At 42.4% G+C, this 19,421-nt stretch overlaps 2 protein-coding genes and 1 long non-coding RNA gene across 4 annotated transcripts in view; 1 reads left to right on the plus strand and 2 right to left on the minus strand.

The window, feature by feature from the left end:
- MCF2L2 (MCF.2 cell line derived transforming sequence-like 2) overlaps positions 1 to 19,421 on the plus strand; it is a 145,110-nt gene that overhangs the window by 60,821 nt on the left and 64,868 nt on the right. The gene's annotated exons all lie outside the window — the stretch shown is intronic.
- The window catches only part of LOC147599723 (uncharacterized), a 344,381-nt gene that overhangs the window by 58,081 nt on the left and 266,879 nt on the right, over positions 1 to 19,421 (minus strand). The gene's annotated exons all lie outside the window — the stretch shown is intronic.
- On the minus strand, positions 214 to 19,223 carry B3GNT5 (UDP-GlcNAc:betaGal beta-1,3-N-acetylglucosaminyltransferase 5). Of its 2 annotated transcripts, XM_086754195.1 has the most exons (3): positions 19,140 to 19,204; positions 13,280 to 13,411; positions 214 to 5,445 (listed from the first exon to the last, which is right to left on the minus strand). In XM_086754195.1, exon 3 carries the CDS (start codon positions 5,103 to 5,105, stop codon positions 3,969 to 3,971), a length of 1,137 nt encoding a protein of 378 aa, XP_086610321.1. In that variant the 5' UTR covers positions 5,106 to 5,445; positions 13,280 to 13,411; positions 19,140 to 19,204; the 3' UTR covers positions 214 to 3,968. The 2 variants fall into 2 exon arrangements, with proteins under 2 accessions (XP_086610321.1, XP_086610320.1); XM_086754194.1 differs by lacking the exon at positions 13,280 to 13,411 and having other exon boundaries at positions 19,140 to 19,223.

The raw sequence follows: 19,421 nt of genomic DNA on the forward strand, positions 1-19,421 counted from the left end.
AGCAGTACTAAATTCATCTGATTGGGTTCAGGATATTCATATTTGACTGTCTCTGAGAAGCTTCTGTTTTTTTAAATGCAAAGTCTTGAGAAAGAGATTATTAATTATGTATTCTCAACCACCAAATACTTAGTCATTTAGTCAAACAGAAAGTACCAAGCAAACCAAGTTTAATTTAATTGAATTGTGCTGTTTCTAGGCCAAAGGGAGCAATTAAAAAAAAACAAACCCAAAAAAACCAAACCACAACAAAACCAACCCTGCAATAAGCCAAACCCCACAATCCTCACTGACTTCATTTCCTTTGTTCTCTTTTTCAGTATGATTTAAATAGCTTATACTTACGTTATGCCTCTATCTCACACACATATACACTGAAGTTACTCGATGCAAAATACTACGTTTCTAAAAACACTAGCTTGGTACACAAAGCTAGACAAATTTGAGACAAAAAAAATGCAGTTTATTACTATCTGAATTTAATTATACCCTATGAAAATACTATGACTCCAAACCATCAGCTAGTTTTCAAAAGGTGGAAAGTGGAAAGCGTGATCTGAAATGGAACTTATTTATATAGATACACATCTCCTGAGGAAAGATTGCCTGAAGAGAACATACAAATTTGGAGTTAATATTAACAGCAGGTTTAGCTTCTAATATCTGGCTGTTTTACACAACTTTAGACCTAGAAACTTGCTAAACAAATTTTTGAGCTGTCTCCTTTTTTGGGAACACCAATTTTGGCTTTTGTTCCACAAAAGGTTTGGTTCATAGTAAAACAGAAAGGAAGCAGGGGAAGAGGGGGAAGCAGTTTGAAGTCCTCTCATAAGAACTCAGAATAGCATTTAAAAGCATCAGGGCTGAGCCTGCCAGTTACAAAGAAAGCAACGAGAGATATTTACCTTTGTTGTGTTGTTTTGCTTTTCTTAAAAGAAATAAGTCTGTTTATTCAAAACAAATTTTACAAAACAATTGTCTTTGTGGTACAGAGCAAAGTTTAAGAATAAATATTGAATACTTTGTATAAAAATTAGTAATATCAAAGGGAAACTGATGCAAACCAAACAAACAGGTAAAAACAATTTTAGCATTAAATATGCTTGTGCAACAGTATCAAACTCTTAATGAGGAGTGACCATTCAGGCTGATACAGTTTTATTTGTAAGAGGAAAACCTGTCAGCCCTGCATTGGAGCACTGACACTATTGTTAAAAAAGGTTCCAGATAAAGGTGTACAAGTCTCCAGTCAGTCTTTAGAACTGGAAAATAAGAAGTTTTCTAGCGTCTCCATTTTTTTGAGAGGAGTGCCTTCATGCTTTCCTTTTTATTGAACAAGCAACTTCTTTTCACTGCAGCAAAAGAAAATGCATACTGCAAACTTCAAGGCCCTTTTAAAATTAAGAAACAATCCAAACAAAACTCAAACCAGCTGTAAACCAAAGTATTTCAATGGTCAAAAGTGACATTCAGATAACAGCAAGCTACATTTAAACAGTGTTTCTGATGTTAGCTAGGTCTTTACCCTATAGAAGTTTAAGCCTCTTAAAACTTACTTAACCTTTACTTTTATGAGTGAAAACAATAAAATCCCAACACATAGATATGCTGGAAAAAATTGTAGTCTTAACAGTACATTTTGGTTGCATACCGTGTATGAAGACCCTCGTTCCCCACAGAGGACAGGGTGGCTTTTTCTAGCAGTGCAGTTTTGCTGTGCAGCTTGTTGATTTCAACGGCTCACAAAAGGTCAGATCTGATGAAGCAGCTTTCCCTCAGTATGGAATACTACTTTCTCTATAGGTGCATTTATTTCTCCAAAAGCCAATGGGTTATGTAGATCTAGGGCTATCTTGCGTTTTGGTTTTTTCTTTTAAAACCCACACATCCCCAGTACTGTAATCAATCAGTTTAGGCAAGAACAGGAACTGGATTTGTTCCTTCCAAGGTATGGCTGTTACATTCTTCAGTCATTATAACACTGATAAATTATTTATTTGTGGGCTCTTTGTATACCCAATATTTGGGTCCAGTTAGGATTCTTATTATTTTCCTTCTGGAAAACCAATTATAGTAAGTTGCGTATTTTACTTAAATCCAGTAGCTACCTACCATCCATCTGGAATGGCAGCTTAGAGAACAGTCAGCAAGCTCACTCCTGGCTTCTGTCTATGCTAATATACACCACGAACCATTCACACCATTAAAACTTGCAACGCAGTGCCAAGAGCAGTAGCAGTTATTTAAACAAAGTTTACTACTTGCTGCTGAAAACTGTCAAGTCCTGTATAGCTGTTCTACAGTAATGTCAGAAGACACAGATCAAGTACCTCACTGCTCCACACGTCAAGAAACTTCAGGCAGAAGAAAACTGCTACTCTTAGACAGAAAGCAAGAAGTATTGCTCCTGTAATTAGCATGTTTCTAACAGATGCTTGATCATTTGTGAGCTTTTGCATTGTTATTGCTCTGCTGATACATTTGACTAATTCAAGCTTTCAGAAGTAGTTTTCTGACACTGTTCACACGAGAGCTTGTTCCAGCACCAAATCAGTTAACAAGCAATGTCTCACTGTACCTTACATGGGTTGTGTGTCCACTCCAGGAAGAGCTACCACAGGTTTGGCAATTAGCAACTAAAATATCTGTCCTGAGAGTCTGTGAAAACACCATTAGTGAGCTATACAAGAAAAGACTGCAGACATCCTAGAACTTTGGTTCCCTGCAATATTTACATGGCACTACAGTACAACTCATCATGGCTAGAGTTTGAGCATCATTTAATTCTATCCTGATTTCCACTGCACAGGTGTTTTGTTCTTCCTGCAGGTGATATTAACATTGAAATATATTCAAGATACAGGGTTTTGTGGGCACAAACTACTCTGAAATTTTAAAGACACTTTTGTGTTTAAGACTTCAGGAGAAATATTTTAGTCATTTTGAGTTGTGTACTGAGCTTCTGTGAATCACCATCTCCCTATCCCTTCACTGTGAAGTCAAATTTTGTGCAGAAAATGTCCTCCCTCTTTGTTACTACAAGCATGAAATTTGGCTTTTTAAAGTCTTTAATAGATTCAAATTAGCTAGAAGCAAGATTCTCAGGGACTTTTGCTCGATTTTTACCTTTAGAACCATGAATACTGGAAAGCAGAAGCATTGCTAAAGGAAAAGTAAATTTAGCTTATTTGCTTATTAAAGACTGGACTGTTTAAATATACTGCTTAAGTTTTCAGAAGGCAGAGAAAGATTAGCAAAACCAGCAACGTGAATTATATTTGATTTTTATCCTTTCAAGTTTGGTCCTGACCTAAAGCAAGTTTCTTTGTTACATAAAACAAAGTCAGAGGGCACTCCAACACTGTTTCCCCATTTCAAAGATTTAAGGAGCTCTAAGAAAAAGATTCTAGCAAGTCTTCACTTCTAGCATTCACTGTTTTTCAGTTGTGCAGGTCCAGACTTACTTTCTATGAAGCATTGAGAAATGGTGAATACTTTAACCAATTTACATTGCCTTAAACTACTGCAATAGTCTCATTCATCAAGTCAAAAGTTCTGTTTCCCTCGTGTTTTGAAAGGTCTACTCCATTTTGATATAGCAGATTTTTTTTTCCTCCAAAATCATGTGCCTTAGTTCACACAACTTTACTGACAAGTTCAAAGTAACAGATGTTTTCACCAAGCATTTCAAAGTCTAGAAGTCAACTCCATTATAGTTCACTTAATCCAGACTTGCATCCCTTCAAGAGTATAAAAAACCAAACAGGCTACAATGTAAAAAGTTGCAGTACAACAGGAGAGCTTTTCCAGTAAGAGTTTCTGAACAGAAATTGGGATCATCTCCCCACCCCCAACTATTCACATTTAAATTTTACCTCTTTTCCATGTTTACGTGTATTTTGAATGAACAGCTAAAGTGTTGTTGCTCTGCTTTGGCTCAGTGGATGTTCAACGCAGATATTCAAGTATTAAGAAAATGCAGCTGAACAAGGGTATGTGTCCTCATAGTATAGTTTACAGAGAAGCACAATATTGACTAGTCTGCAGTATATTCTACTCCATACCCCCGAAGAAAGTTTTTTAACTTTGGGATCTGTAGCCTGCTTCCAGAACTGGTGAAGATCATCTACGTGTCCATGAGATGTCATCATTTTGTTATAAATGCAGGGATGATATGGAGCCTTTCCTTCCCCAGAAAAAAATACATGATATTGTGGTACAATTCCCATTTTATTGGCACAGAGACCCATGAAAACATCATCTATATAAAGACTTGTATTGAGCGTCAATGAAGCCTCATATACTTTAGCTGCCACATCATTTGATATTACATATGCAGCTCCTGCTGTGTAGTCAGGATAAGCAGGCCACTGGTACATTTCATATGGGACATAGTATTTGCTACTCTTGTCTCTTACGGGAGGGGATCCACGATGGACACGACCAATCCAGAGATCTTGAACACCCATTTGTGCTAGACTTTGGAGATAAGCAACAAGATTTGGCATATGGATAAATATATCATCATCTGCAGACATAATGAACCTGGCATGCAGACAGTAGGTATTCACCCAGCTAAACTGCAAAAGCAACTTAAGAGTAAGATTGTGAAAAGTATCCAAGAAGTCTTGCTGAATCAAATCATTGTATTTCTGGTCTTCCAGCTGAAGTTCTCTTTGCAGCTGTGCTTGCCGCAGATGACCTGTTGGTCGTCCTAAAGCAAAAAGCGTTTTAATGTTGGCCTTAAGTTGAGAACGAACATACTCCTCGTTACCCCAAGTTTGTCTAATTGCATCCCTCCGATGACGGTTTTCGGGAGAAGTCTTCACAAACAACAGGAGAAGGACATCCTGCTGCTGACATTTCTCTCTGTGGTTGATCAAGTACTGGTAGCTTGATATTCTGTCCAAGTTATCCCTGTTGATAGACAGGCTGTCATTCACAAAATGGTAGCTATTTATGAGGTATCTGTATGAATAGGACTTCATATGGCTCACAATGTGATTATCAAATGGTTCCCAAAAAATCATGAGACATAGTATGAAGCAAGTGGCAAATATCTGCAAAAAATGGCATTTTCTGACTCTTCTGGAACTAACAAACATTCTGATGCTGTTTCTATAATCCGTATTCCTGTTCAGGATCAGTGTTTTTACAGTACCTGTGTTTTAGTTTGAGAGCACAGTGTCACCCCTTCAAGATAAGTGTCCGTTGAATGGCATGTTGTCTTTCATTCAGTATCCTTTCATTCCGCTTTGTTCACAGATTGCACAAGTCATCTTTCTCAAAAAACACTTTTCTTTGATTGAAAGAACGCAGACAGTTTTGAAAGATGAGACTTGTAGATTAGTATTTTCCCTCTGGGGCATCTTGAAGTGAGCACTACAGCTCTAAATCAGATCTTCTGATGTATTTCTTTCCTTCATGAAGATCAATACCTACCAACTGTGGAGGGGGGGAGAGGAGAAAAGTTTTAGTGAGCTGTTATTAATGCATCTGGTTTTAGGTTTCGTCATGGAAATGAGTTGACTACTCAGATATACCCCATCGGCACTCACCTACACTCCCCTCTAGAAATCTGGCAGCAAGTTAGATGTTGTCAGTGGCCCAGAGCAAGCTTGAGGGAGGCAGGGAACCTGACACAGAGGCTTCAGTTCTGACACAAGAAAGTTTTTCTTAGAAAAACCCACTATTGTTAACCAACAGATTACACCACTTTGTTTAAATTATTTTAAGCTAGGAGGGAAGCCATACCTTACAAGTGACCGAGTTTACAAGTTGTCTTTGGGCAGCCTGGTAAGGAGCGAGACCCGGGCAGAGACCTGCGACTGCTCCCGGGTGCGGGAGCACCAGGCCACCACAATGGCCGGAGCCCCCCAAGCAGGCCTCACCTCCCTCACAGCCACTGCAGGCCCCTGCACTGCCACCTCCCCTCACCACCGCCCTCTTCAACCAGGTTCTCTGCCAGAAGGGCCCGGAGCTGACTGGAAAGGAGCAAGGCAGCCCTCGCTCCAGTCTGGCTGAGGGCCATGGGGGCGCAGGTCAGGCAGGGCTGCCCGCACCCCAGCACAGCCCCACCAGCCCCTCACAGGAAGGCCACTGCCTCTGCCTTGAGGGAAGGCAGCACCCTCCATGTTGTCCCCTTGCTCATATTGGTTCTTCCTCCCCTAGCCCTGGTAGGATCACAATGGCCTCATCTTGGAGCCCCAGGGCAGCATTGCTTTCCTACTTCCACCCCACAGGCAGGCTGGTTGATGAGAAGCAGCCACTTGACCTCCACAGCCAGCCTGAGGTTGCCTAGAGTGTCACCAGCACTACCATGCTCCAGTGGCACCCATTACCAAACATCCCACATATCAGCTTAGGACTTCTACTTTTTACAAGATGGTGTGGACAGAGATTGTTTGTAGCCCGAGCTATGGTTAACAGGCAGGTTATGCAGCCAGCAGCACGGACTCTTTGGTTAGGCACTCCTGTGTCACAGTTACACCTGGTCAGATCAGACAGTTAACACTGCAGTGCTACCATCTCTTCTACTAACTAGGGTTTCAGTAAAGAAAATAATCCAAAGTACAAAAAGCCAACCATGTCCAGCCTTCTTGCCCTGCAGTTTGTATAATTCAGTTCTTGTAGCCAGAGTTGTATCTTCTAAGGACAGACTGAACTAGCAGCTACTTTTTCATCCCATAAAACCAAAGAATAGAGGGAGCTCTCTGTCAAGCAAGAAATGTAGGACTAGCACCATCAACAGTGGCACATCACAAGCATTTCTTGCAGAGAAACACAACTCTAAGCAAGAAAACACAAGCTATCACTGTTACATTAGAAGTTACATGCAACACTAATGTTTTGAGATAGTTTTACCCATTTGACATCTTGCAACTAGACAGCATGATGAGAACATAACAGACTACACAAAGATAAAGCCTGGAGCAATTTTGTGGTGTAGTTATCTACTACATGAAGGAGACTTGCTGCTCAAAATGGAAACTGTGCATCAGTGCAGTTGAGGCTTGCAGATCGTATTGCATATCAGAAAAGCTGTATGGGCAGTTTGGTGAATAAGAGTCAGTCAGCGCTTTTTATAGTATCAGTTTAAACCCTTTTTATTTTGGAAACATGAAGTTAAACAATGCACCTCAGAGTTATAAACTCAGCAAATTACAACAGAACACTATTGCAAAGCTCACTCGTGTTTCACATGAAGCAGAGATGCAGACAAGCTGGAGTGTTACAGAAATACAGGCATTTGATAGCTCCTTTTGCAGGAGTGGGTCTGAAGATACCCACTGCTTCCTGAGAGTGAGGATAAGTTCTGGTTTTCCTCTCTTACATGCTTATTTGTGCTCTTTTCCAAAAATTTGTATTCCACATGAAGTTGGCCAGTTAGCACAAATACTGCAGCATCACCTCCACCAACGAAGTTTCCAAAGTCTTAAAAAAAAAAAAAAAAAAAAAAGCAGGAGGGGCATTCTGCCTAGCTGGTCAGGTGCCCACTGCCATCAGGATAGCTTAAAAGCAGCTGACTGACTTTTCTGAAGGTAAAGGGAGCACAAGGCAATCTATGTAACCACTTGAAACAGTTTACCTCAGTAAACACAGGAATCCTAGTCACCAGATACAACTTTTTTAGATTACACTTGATAACATTTTGCCAAGTCTGCAATTGCCCATGTCATCTAGTGAAAGGAGATGATAGTTAACATCACAAATACAAAGTGACAGAGGTAGACAAGTAGAGTCTCTTTTTATAGCACGTGCAATACCAATCCTTTGGGCTTAGTCATGCTCTCCTTTCCTGAACAAGGGAACAGGGTTGAGTTACCACAGGAGCTATGCTCTGCCAACTGATTCTCATAATTCTGAGAAAAGAAAAAAAAAAAAACAACACACCGATGCATTCTGCCTAGCAAGAGAAAACGTCCTTAGAACAGAGATAAAACCATGCTTGACAGTCATTTTTCTGACCATAATTAAGGTGTTTTGCCTCTTGGTGTGCATTTTTCTTACTCATGGCTTGGAAGCTTTTAGATCCACTCAGACTGGAGAAAGACTGAGAGAACCAAGCACCCATACAGAGTTCCTGTAGCTGCCTGCCTTTCTGATAGATTTAAGATTCACAGCTGCATTGGGTCTTCCTCCAGTTGCAAGCACTGCAAGCTTTTTTCACCCTGCAGCAATCCTACCTTTTCCTAAACAGGTTTGTTATTGAACCTTTCAGTATTACCATAGCATGACTGTCACCTGAACATAGCAACTCTTTACAGTTCTGTATTTTGCATTCAGTAGATATTCTGGGATGAAAGTGGAGGTAGCATAGTTTGTTATGCAAACTCCATAGTTAGTAGAGTGACCACTGTGGAAAAGCAGATCCTTAGTTAGCTACTTTAAGCATCCACAGAAGTAAATATTTTAAAGAAGTCAGTATGAAGTTAATTTCAGGATAGAAATAGAATAAACTTGGACAGTCCACTGAAGAGAGACAGACAAGAGACCCTAAAGAAACAGACACAGCTGTGACACCTCAGACAAAACACCAGACTCTCAGGGGAAGAACCCCAAAGAGTTCGCACAAAAGGCACCCCAACATGGGAGATTTCTCCCACCATCACCACGCTGAAAAAAACTAAACCCAAGAGACCAGCTAAGACTGTCCAGAGAGAACACCCTACACCTCCCAGCTACAAAGTTCATCATGTGGTACAATATACAGGCTAGACATCAATTAATCTGTGATGGATTAAATATATCATACCTCTGCATAACATGTATTTTAGGACAAAGATCATCATGTATAGTTATTTCTCCCTCCTCCTGCCTAGAACAGAAGATAAGTTTAGATTTAGATCACAAGTTGCTTTCCCAGGCAATGCAGGATATTCCAGGAAACAGTATTTTAAATAAAACCTTTTTTTCCTCCTATCGGCACGTGGCAACTGTCCTTTTCACATCAACAACTCTTGCATAGTATTTTAAAATACTAAAACTTCATGTTCTTACTGGAGTTCTGAGAAACTGTTTACTTAAAGAATGACCGACAGGCATTTCCCGCTTAATTAAGAGGTAATTCTGTTTGTGTTTGAGATCAAGGATTTTATCCTAACTACACTTACTCTTGTTTCAGCCAAATGCCAGCTTTAGTGCCCACTTCTCCCTTTTACTTGGTCAGCAGCATGCAACAGAAAGACCTTTTGGAAGCAGAAGCCCCTTTGATAAACTCAAATATTTATGAAAATTAACCATTCTAAAATGGATAAAGAAAGTTCAGAAGATCTACAAGAAAACACCTCAAACAGTCATCCGGAGAGCTGCTGATCTCTGTCTATGCCTTGTCTTTGGCTGTGCCAGAGAACAGCCACTTAGTTTAACAGTGTAATTCCATGTGATGGTTAAGCTCCATCAAAAGCTTACTGCTGCCAGTTGGGGACAGCCTTGTACTCACTCTTCCACCAACCCTGCCCTCTCATCCTCACCACACAGACCTTCTACAGCTTGCAACAGCTCTGGAGCTTATATAGTTGCTCAACAAGCTAAATTCAGCTCCTCCCAACGTCTTCCTCTCAAAAAGCAGCCTGCTGAAACCCTGAAGGGTGTATCAGAAAGCAGCTAATTCAGGTCAAGGTGTATCTAGAGCCTAAATTTACAACAGGACTCACGGGTGTACTTAACTTCCATGCAGGCAAGTCAGAGCTCTAAGACATAGCTACAGAGGCCATAATGGTACCTACTGTACAACCCATCACATCTCTTTTGGCAGGTGCCAGTGATGGGCTCTAATGCTACACTGAACAGCAGTCTGCATTTATGCGAGTTCACTTTTACAGTGCCAATATTTAAAGACACGTAAGACTGGTACACATTCCTTTCAACTCCCATGTACTATGGCAAAAACATCCAGCGAAGGGGCAGAGCACATTAACTGCAGCTGTTCATGTTACCCCATCACACATGGATGGCAGAGCTCAAGTACCAAAACCATTCACACAGCACCAATCTTCCTGCTTCAGAGTGAAACTTCAGCCAGCACTTTTTATAGCCTCTAGAAAGCTCTCCCTCCAGTTTTATAGTAGGTCACTTCTGTTCGTATTTGGAAGCTTATCTGGCAGCTTCTGTACAACTCATGTAAAGAATTTTCTAGTGACTATGTATCACTTAATCTCAGAATATTATAAGCACACCTTGCCTGTAAAAGTGGGTGAGGACCACAAAAGGCATTACAAAAAGAGCTGGCTTGCCACCGCCTTCTGTCCCACGTTAGTGTATCCACCTCTTTACAAAAGAGTGTTTCAGACAACCTTGCAAGAAGGACATCCCGTTACACGTGGCAAGCTTTGAGCTGAAAGTTGACTGAAACTGAAGGTTGAAGAAAAGTGTTCTCCCCATACTAGAGAAAGCAATTGTGAAATAGCAAGTAGTTAAGGATCCAGTCTTTCAGTGTTGAGCTTTGGACAAGAGAATACAAGTTCTCTAGTTACACATTAATTCCGAATCCCTGTTTTACAGCACATTAAAAGCTGAAGAGCTAAAACATCACAGCCCCACCTAATCAGCAATTCCTTCTGCTGCCTGTTTTAAGTAAGCCCATTCAAATATTTATTTGCAGCTAGATCTAGCAAGGTTATTTCCTGCCTATCTTTCCCACAAACTTAAGGTGATTTCTGTTCCAGTCTACAGGCCACACCTGAAGATCAGGCTGAACAACTATCTGAAGCAGACTTTTTCCGTGCTAGCTGCCAAACTAAAAGAGGAAATCAGATTTAAGACTGACACGACTAACTGCAGAGAGACTAACTTAAGTTACCTTTCTATGGAGCCTCACTTTAAAACTCTTTTTTGCCTAGTAAGAATACTTTTCAAAAAAAATACAGCGAGTTTGAAAGTGTATGAATGATTAATTTAAGGAGGAGGCTTACGCTGTTGTACCATGGCCATTTCTAAACTGTGATAGACATTGCTATCCTAGTTCCATGTTTTAAGTTTTTCATTCCAGAGTAAATATGATCTTATCTTATCTGCTCTCTAGTCTATCCTTCTTCCTCAGACAGTACTCTAGCCTATGATCCCAATTCAGCACCAAACTCCAGATGGATCTCCCAATATTGCAGCAAGACTTTACAGTCAAAATTTGGATGCTCTATGTGTTGCTAGGATGTGGGCACTAAGATAGGCAGACAGAAATGAGAAGTTAAATTTGTAGATTGGAATGCGGTGTGGGGTTTTTTTTTCTTCTCAGTTAGCCCAATGATGATAAAATGTGTTTGAATTTTAAAAGTCAAGTCAAATACTGGTTAGCTTCCAGGGTTCAGGAACTGTTGGGTTTTAGTGTTTTATTAGACTAGTTCTCTCCTTTCCAAGTTTAAGTTAGTGCAGATCAGAGGTATGTGAACTCATAAGCCCACACAGAGTACAGAATATCATCCCATCTAGACTTCCCAAATCAGCTCAGCTGCATAAACACATGTCTCTCTCCAGCATGGCTCATTAACTTGAGCCAAGTTTCATGCTGACTTATCATCAAGACACCATGTATACTCTATACACAACTGAGCATGACAAAAGTCCTGGATCACCTCTTTTTCATCAAATCTTTTCCTGCAGTTGTTTATGTTCCCAAACCTACAAGCAGAGCCCTGGGAGATAAGTCTGCACATTTACTTGTCTACCTGCAACCCACGTACACAAGAGTTTGAGGAGGCTGGGCTACAGAACACTAGTGCAGGTTCCCATCCTAACAGTACCTGGTCAGTAAGAACCAACATGACTTCTGTTAAAAACTCTTCCACTTAGGTGACCCAAGTCAAATAGTCAGGAACACAGCCTATTTTTCAGTTCTTTATACACACTATAGAAATTAAGGAGCAAATCAAGTCCCAATCCTATGCATAGGGACACTACACAATACAGACTAATTTTCTCCATTGCCAGGGAAGTATCCAAGTCTTCAGTTTCAAGGCCATGCTTTCCCCACCACACATGCACACCCAGCAAGCACAAGGTCTAACGCTAGAGTGAATCCACCATACAGAGATGTATCTCAAGCAAAGCACACACCTATGCACAAAGGTCTCCTAATAATTTAAGGCAGTTCTCTTAAAGCAGCTATAGCATCAGTCTAGAAAAGATGTAGCTCTATGGAGAAAAACAATACTTCTATCAACATTTAAGCAAGCATCTGCATATAGAATGGAATTTTAAAGATGAGCTTTCTACTGAGTGAAAAATCATCAGAAAGAGAACCTCTTGAAGATGACCCCTAATGGCTCCTCACCCTTACAAAGTATCAGAGCTGCCATTGCCACAACACTTCAAAGCCCTTCTCTTGAGATCACCAAGAGCAAATATTGCTTAAGCCACTTTATCTTTCCTTAAACCCACAGATCTACAAGCACTTAAGAGCAGATAGATAGTCATTGCACACTCTGTTCCCTTGGCCCTTAACAGCATCATGCCTTGTTCATTCTTACCCCCTCCTGTTCACTGCTCTACGTAGCTGCCAGCAACTCTTAAGCTCACAGACAGCAATGTCATACTCCACTTGAGGCTGAGGGAAGAGGAGGAGTTATTAATGAGCCTATCTGCTTTTTGGACAGTCTCATCTCGTGAGTTGTCTTCTTTAGGAAATTCATCTCTGAATCAAGCAAGCAGCCTATCTCACCATGTATTTCCTTCTTGTTTAACATTTGTACTTTAGTTATTTTCTTAAGAGATTAATTCCCATTTGGAGTAGTTCAGCACTAATTTGCTAAAAGTGTTTCAAACACATGCAAACACAGTGCAGAAGTGAAGTCTAGAAGCGTGAAGTACTAGTCATTCAAGATACACCAACATAAGCTAAAGAACTTTAATTTTAAATTCATTGAAAATATATGTTACATAAACAGCACCTTGAATTAAAATAAAAAGTCACCCTAAGTTTTGGCAAGTCATTGTCTATAAATAGCAAATGGACCAGATTGTCCATTTCCCCTAAGTCTGAACTTCCAGACTGCAATTCTGAAAGCATTCACAGTCTTCACTGGCCTAAGAAAGCCCCAAATAGTTTTAAAGTTGAAACTGAACAAACGTGCTAGAAGCATCATGTTAAGAGGTACATGTAGTTTGAGGAAAGCTGAACTCCTATCAAACAAATGGGCATGATCCAAACCTGTTAGAGGTTGACGCTCTTCAGTGAAGAGCTATCCATCTCTATCAAGAGATATATGCACTTTTGGGGGAATGATTGTCAGCTGGGGAGAGGGTTAAAGAAAACAGCACAGAGTTTTGATAAAGGTAAGCATACCTGAGGAGCTGGCCACCAAAAAGGACCAAGAGGAGAATGTTTTCTGCATTTGCAAGAGCAGCTGCTGATAGAAGTCACCACTGTTTCAGTACTTCCATGAGATCTGGATTCATATAGCTAGCCAAGGTCCTCCTTTAGAACAGAAGTGAAATGTTAAGCTAGTGTCTATTTCAATTATTTTCCATTACTACGTAAGTTTTAGGACTTTAATGTAGTTAAAGACCCTCAAAAGCTGTTTATTCTTTGTGAATTTAAAAACAGATTCACTACAGAAGACTCCTACATACATGTTGGGGGTCTCCATGTTTGTTTCAAGCAAGCCAGAAAGGCAGAAGCATCTCAGATTTTATGATAAATTGGATCAAGAACCACCTCAGCATATACAAAGGGACTGCAGACCGGCTGCAATAATAGCTGTTCAAGGCTTTGTTTAAGCCTGCCTGCAAACTGGGTGGGATGAATTCCATTAATCCTCTCCTACTTCTGTGGGAACCAAGGAGAATGTTGGCCTTTTACACAGCCTTTTCTGCAACGCAACGAGGCCAGGGATTGAACAGGAGGCACTCATCTGCTTTTCATTGTTATAAAATATGGGGAGCAGGAATAGCAGAGGCTCACGGCAGAAAAGCAAAATGAGCCAGCACCCCCCACATGCTCTTATGAGAAACGTGACAATTCAGTACGCTGTAGCAACTTCAGAGCAGCATCCTACAGTTCCCAGCTCACCACAGTCTAACGCCCTCACTGAGAGCTGCTAAGGAGTCACCGGCCAGAACGAGCCACAGAACAGAGGACCAAAGAACTCTTCCAGATTCAAATCAGATACAAAAAGTCTGCAAAACACTCCCAACACGTTTATTAAGCAGAGAGATTTCTCTAAGACTACAGTCTTTGTAAATTACATGAAGGAACTTGTGCATTTGCATTTAACCAGAAGCAGTTGTCTCAGCTTAGGAGAAATGGATAGCAGGTCACACTATTTAATAACATCAAGAGCCAGGAAAAAATATTTTCGTTTATATAAAAATGTGTCTGTTCTACATATGAGTGTATATATACATTAGTCTTGCATAGAAGTGTGTGTATGGCCAAGAACATAGCTGAGCTACACACAGCACTAGCAGACGCACAGCACCAGATTAAGAACTGCTATGAGGACAGTTCAGTGAAACAGAGTTAAGCAGAAACTACAAATGGAACTCACTGGGAGACAGACCACTAACGCCAGTCTGTGGACTCTAGAAGGAAGCTACAAAGATGGAGCAAAAGCTTACAAGACAGGGATGACTTAAGGCAGAAGGAAAGACAAAGCCATCCATTAAAGCAGCCTGATGATTCTATAAAGTTGAGCTTTGAGAACAGTGCAACAGAAAGTCTGCACTTGTAAATGTCACAGGACTTTACTCATATCTTGCAGACAAAGCAGCCAAAACCTCAGAAAATAATTAGTCATAAGTACAGTACCTTTACCACAGAGGTAGTAGGGTTTCCTACTAAAAATGTAGTGAATGAGTATTTTATTGGAAAGTCAAGAAAGTTACAAGGAAGAACTGCAAAAGTACTATGCCTAGTCTTAACAATAAAACACACAGATAACACACCCCAGTATACAGTGCAAAGTAAAAGACTAATTGTCCTTTAGTTAACCAAGTCAAGTAGAAGAAAAAATCCATCCGTCCTCGGTCCATTCCACATTCCATGGAAAAGCACAACTACAAGTGCTGGGGGAAGGGGGCTGCACTGGTGTATGATGAGTAACAGTTTGAAGAACAAGAAAAGCTCTAGTTTTCCTGCTCCAAGATAAAAGGCCAGTTTATCAACATAAACCTCTTCTGGTCTTCACAAAACTGAAAGAAACAAAAGTCGCAGGATGCAGCTGGAGAAAAAAAAAAAAAAATGTGAGCAGAAAGTGACCTACTGGGCCAACAGTAATTTCAATTTGAAGCAATTTTCCTCAGCTCTAAATGCAGGGAACTAGCTAAAATCCCTTCCTTTGCTGGCATGTCCCAAAGTACCTCCAACAGTATGATCTGTGTGGACAAAAGGAGTTCTTCATTTCCATGTTGCTGCACTTGAGTTGGTGAAGTTAAGCTGCTGCACCTGAAAGGTGGCAGTGTCCCTTCAAAGCATGGCAGCACTCCTTCAAGTTTTGAGTGACCAAACACTTTTTATTCACATTTAAGGCTACATCCAACAATCTGGAGGTGGTACCAATCAGTCAAGCCTGACCTCGTGACACTTGCTTGCAGCAAGCAAACTTGCTCTGCACTGAGGCAGGAACTCCTGCAGTCTGTGGTCTTGGCACTATCACATATCCTTCAAACTTAGTTGATTTCACTTAAACAACATTCTCTTCTTTCAAAGTCATCTGTCAACAGGTTGTTTAAGCAGTTCTGGGATCTGTTAATATTTTCTGAGTTATTTGTCGCAGCAGCAGCATCTCCAAGCCACAATTCCATCTAAGTTGAAGATCAGACTATGCAGCCACCCAAGCAACAGATAAGCTTCAAGACTGGTATGAGTTCATTCTAAGAAGTTGCAATTCAAAGTGAAGGGGTTGGTTCATCATCTTATTTCCATACATTGTGGTGTTTTTCCCATTGACTTCAAAATTTAAGTCAAGGGTCATCTTTCAGAGATCCTTCAATAGCACGCCCCTCCCTTGCTGCCATGGGCAGTCCTACTCACAAAACTTATGAAAGAGGGGGAACCGCTCAAGTGTCCATAACTATTACTTCAGTCTTTGAAGACTCAGGAACGCACAAAGCTCAGTTCAGGATCTGGACCACAATTTTCCAAATGCTGCAGAGATTCCAAATACTAAGTGCTTCCTGTATCAGTGGAAAATCCTCCTGTCACTTCTGGCCACCCTGACAGAGGTGAACCATGCTGCTTCCCACTGGAATTTAAAGACTAGTTATTATTGAGGTCTGCTGAGTAATCAGGTAGCCTCACTCCAGATGTGCATATCCTAGGAAGCTGAGGAAGGTACTTTACTGAACTCCACAAGCCATTTGGAAGAAATAGCTAGTAATGCAATGCTAATCCATCACTTTCTGGTTCCCTCCACCACTTTCTGCCAGTACCGAGGCCCAGCAGACCTACTGCAGTAACAGCAAAACCACAGCAAATTTTCTCCACAACAAAAACCCCTCAGTATTTCTACACTTTTAGTAAGCAGCATCTTCAAGTTAAAGGATTACCTAGACAATTTCTCAGGCATAGACTGATAACCACAGGAGATGAGGCAACGCTTAGTAGACCCTATATGCCGTAACACTATAGGTGCTGAATAACACTGAACACATAAGCCACTGGCGTTCCAAATGCTAAGTGATGACTTGCAGTGTTTTCCACATGCTTCTCCCTAATCTGTAGGCAAATTACCACTCCTAGCTTCAGTACTCACTACTCCAGTTTGGCCAGATGTCAGAGAGACTGTCCCAGCTACTGCTTCAGGCGGCATGAGCAACCAGGGTGCTTCTCAATAATTTAGGTCTTGGGGAAAGCAGAGTGATGCAGTTTTGATTCATTCAGTGGAAGAGAACTAGTAAGCAGATACTGCTATTCTATTTCTAAGCAGAAGAAAAACCCTAAAACCTTACCAGTGAAAAAGCCCACATTTTTACTGAGATACTAAATTTCAAACCTCTGGACTTCTATCAAACCAGTTCTGTGCAGAACAACCAGTAATTCCCATAATACCAGAGCTCTATGTGACAGTCCAGCCTTTTGGAATACTGCTAGAATATTCCATGGCTGTTGTTATCAACAGTGATTTAATGTCTCCTGCTCTGCTCAACAAGGTGGGGGGGGGGGGAAGCTGGCCTTTGTCCTCTCTTAGATTACAACTATACTGAGAACAAGACAGCATCACACAAAACAGATTTCACCAGCTGCACTGGCAGTTTCAACACCACTGCTAAGAGACCCCCAGGCAATCACTAGACGATGATGCTGCAGCACGTACCCTCTTATCCACTGTTCCGCATACCCAAAATAGAATTACAGGCTTTGTTTTGTTTTGTTTTTTTTAATAATTGCCTTGTACTTAATTTAGTTGCTTACACTGGAGTTAAGCTGATCTCCCATCTCTAGATACTCCAAGGTCTTGCTCAGAAGCAGTTAACAAAGCTCTTCTCCCAAAAACCTCACGTGTTGCTCATGCTCCCTGAGCCTCTTCCCTCAGCCCCCATAGCCCCCGGGGCTCTGCCCCGCGCAGCTCCAAAAGCATCCCAAGCTCTGCCCCCTCAAACAAAAAAAAAAAAAAAAAACAACCAAAACAAAAATTGAAACTCAAGAAGCTCGAAAACACCGCGGACTTCCCTCGCATGGTGCGGGCTGGAGGTCCCCCCCCCGCCGCGCCTCACCCGGCGGCAGCGGAGGGGCCTCCCGGCACCCCCGTGAGTCCCCGACCTGGCGCAAACCGATCGTTGGCTTCCACACCACCCCGCCTTCCCCCCATCCCCGACCCCCGCCCCCGGAGCACCCGCGGAGCCCCGGGAGCAGCCTGGGAAGGGGAAAGAGAACCATGCGGCTGCGGGCGGGCCGACCCCCGGGGAACAAAGGCGGGAGCCGGCCCGCCCGGCCGCCGCCCCCAGCCTGCGCACTCTGAAAGCCCCAGCCCGGCCAAGAGCGTAGGAGAGGGAAAAGAAGAAGAAAAAAAAAAATAGACGAAGGGGAAGAAAGAGGCTTCTTTAAAAAATTTTGCTTAGCGGAAATGTGCTTTTTGAAAGCGTTCAGTATCGCCCCTTGTCGCCTAATGCGCTTTCTCAAGTCCCTTTTTCCTACGAAGTCCTCCCAAAATAATTGGGGAGGTGCCGGCACCCTCCGTGCCCGCCTCCACCGGGGAGAGGCGCTCCCAGCACTAATTAGGGCGCTAATGAGGCCGGGGGGGGCTGCCCCAGCCTTCGGGGGTGCGTCCCCGTGTTGCAACCCAGGGCTGAGGGGAGAAACTGCGAGCCGGATTTGCAAGTTTCTGGGGTGGGAACAGTTGCGGAAAAAAAAAAAAAAAAAGAAAAAAAAAACAACCAAACCACTTTTCCTGTAGCCATAAGAGAGAAAAAAAAAAAAAAAAAGAAAAAAAAAACCCACCGAACCGGGAGGGGCTGCCGGAACAAGGGGCGGGAGGAACCAGCGCTGCTTTGAATGGGTCATTTCATCGCAATGCTCGAGTGGCTCCCAGTTTCCCCTCCACGGCTCAGGGGGCGAGAAAGACCCTGAAAGAGTCACAAAAAAAAAAAAAAAAAAAAAACCCCAAAAAAAACCCCAACACTAAACCCAAACTTCTGAGGCTTTTGTTTTTTTGGTTTTTTTTTTGTTTTTTTTTTTTTTTTTTTTTTTTAAAGAATATAATCGACTGCCAGACAGTGATTGGGGGAGAGTCTGCGAGAAGGCTACACAAACCAAACACTAAAACTGCCCTGAAGTTTGGGTCTCGTTTATCGCAGGAATTTGAACTCCCGAACTCAGACAAAAACCCCTCTTTAAGGCGAGAGCCGGTCGATCGCGTGCGGGGCTCACGGACGCGCTCCGCAGCAGAAACCTCTCAAACAAAGCAGCTGGAAAACTGGTTTGGCCAAAGCATGGAACCGCAATTCCAGAAACGCGGAGAAGTGAAACACCCTCCTCCCCTGCACAGCCCAGCTCATACAACCCCTGAAGCCAGACAGAGAGGGAAGGAGAAGGGAGAGAAGAAGAAGAAGAAGAAAAAAGGCATTTAGGAAATACATTCGCTTATTTTAATTACCCAGCTACTCGCTTTACACATAAGCGAGGAACGAAAAACCCGGCTGCTCTTTGCAAGTGAAGAAACTTAGAAAGCGGGGCGACGGGATGGGGGGGAAACACCCAAACTCACCAACAAGCCCGGCCAGCCCGCTGCTCCGCGCCCTTCCACGGGAAACAGGCAGAGGCGCGGCCCCGCCACCCAGCCCGCTCCCGCGGCCGCCCCGCCGCATATGGGATCCCTCGGCCCCGGGAGCCAATCGGCGCCGCCTCCCCTCCCTTCCCCTCCCTTCCCCTCCCCGCGGGCCCGGCGCCGGCTCCCCTGCTCGCCCCGGGTCCTTCTGTTTGTAAACACCCGCCGTGTGCTTCATCGCTCCAGCCTTTTCATTTCTTTCTCTTCCTCGCTCCCGAGGAG

The sequence above is a fragment of the Chlamydotis macqueenii genome, chromosome 9 (genome assembly GCF_036417535.1).
Source record: "Chlamydotis macqueenii isolate bChlMac1 chromosome 9, bChlMac1.mat, whole genome shotgun sequence".
NCBI lineage: Eukaryota > Metazoa > Chordata > Aves > Otidiformes > Otididae > Chlamydotis > Chlamydotis macqueenii.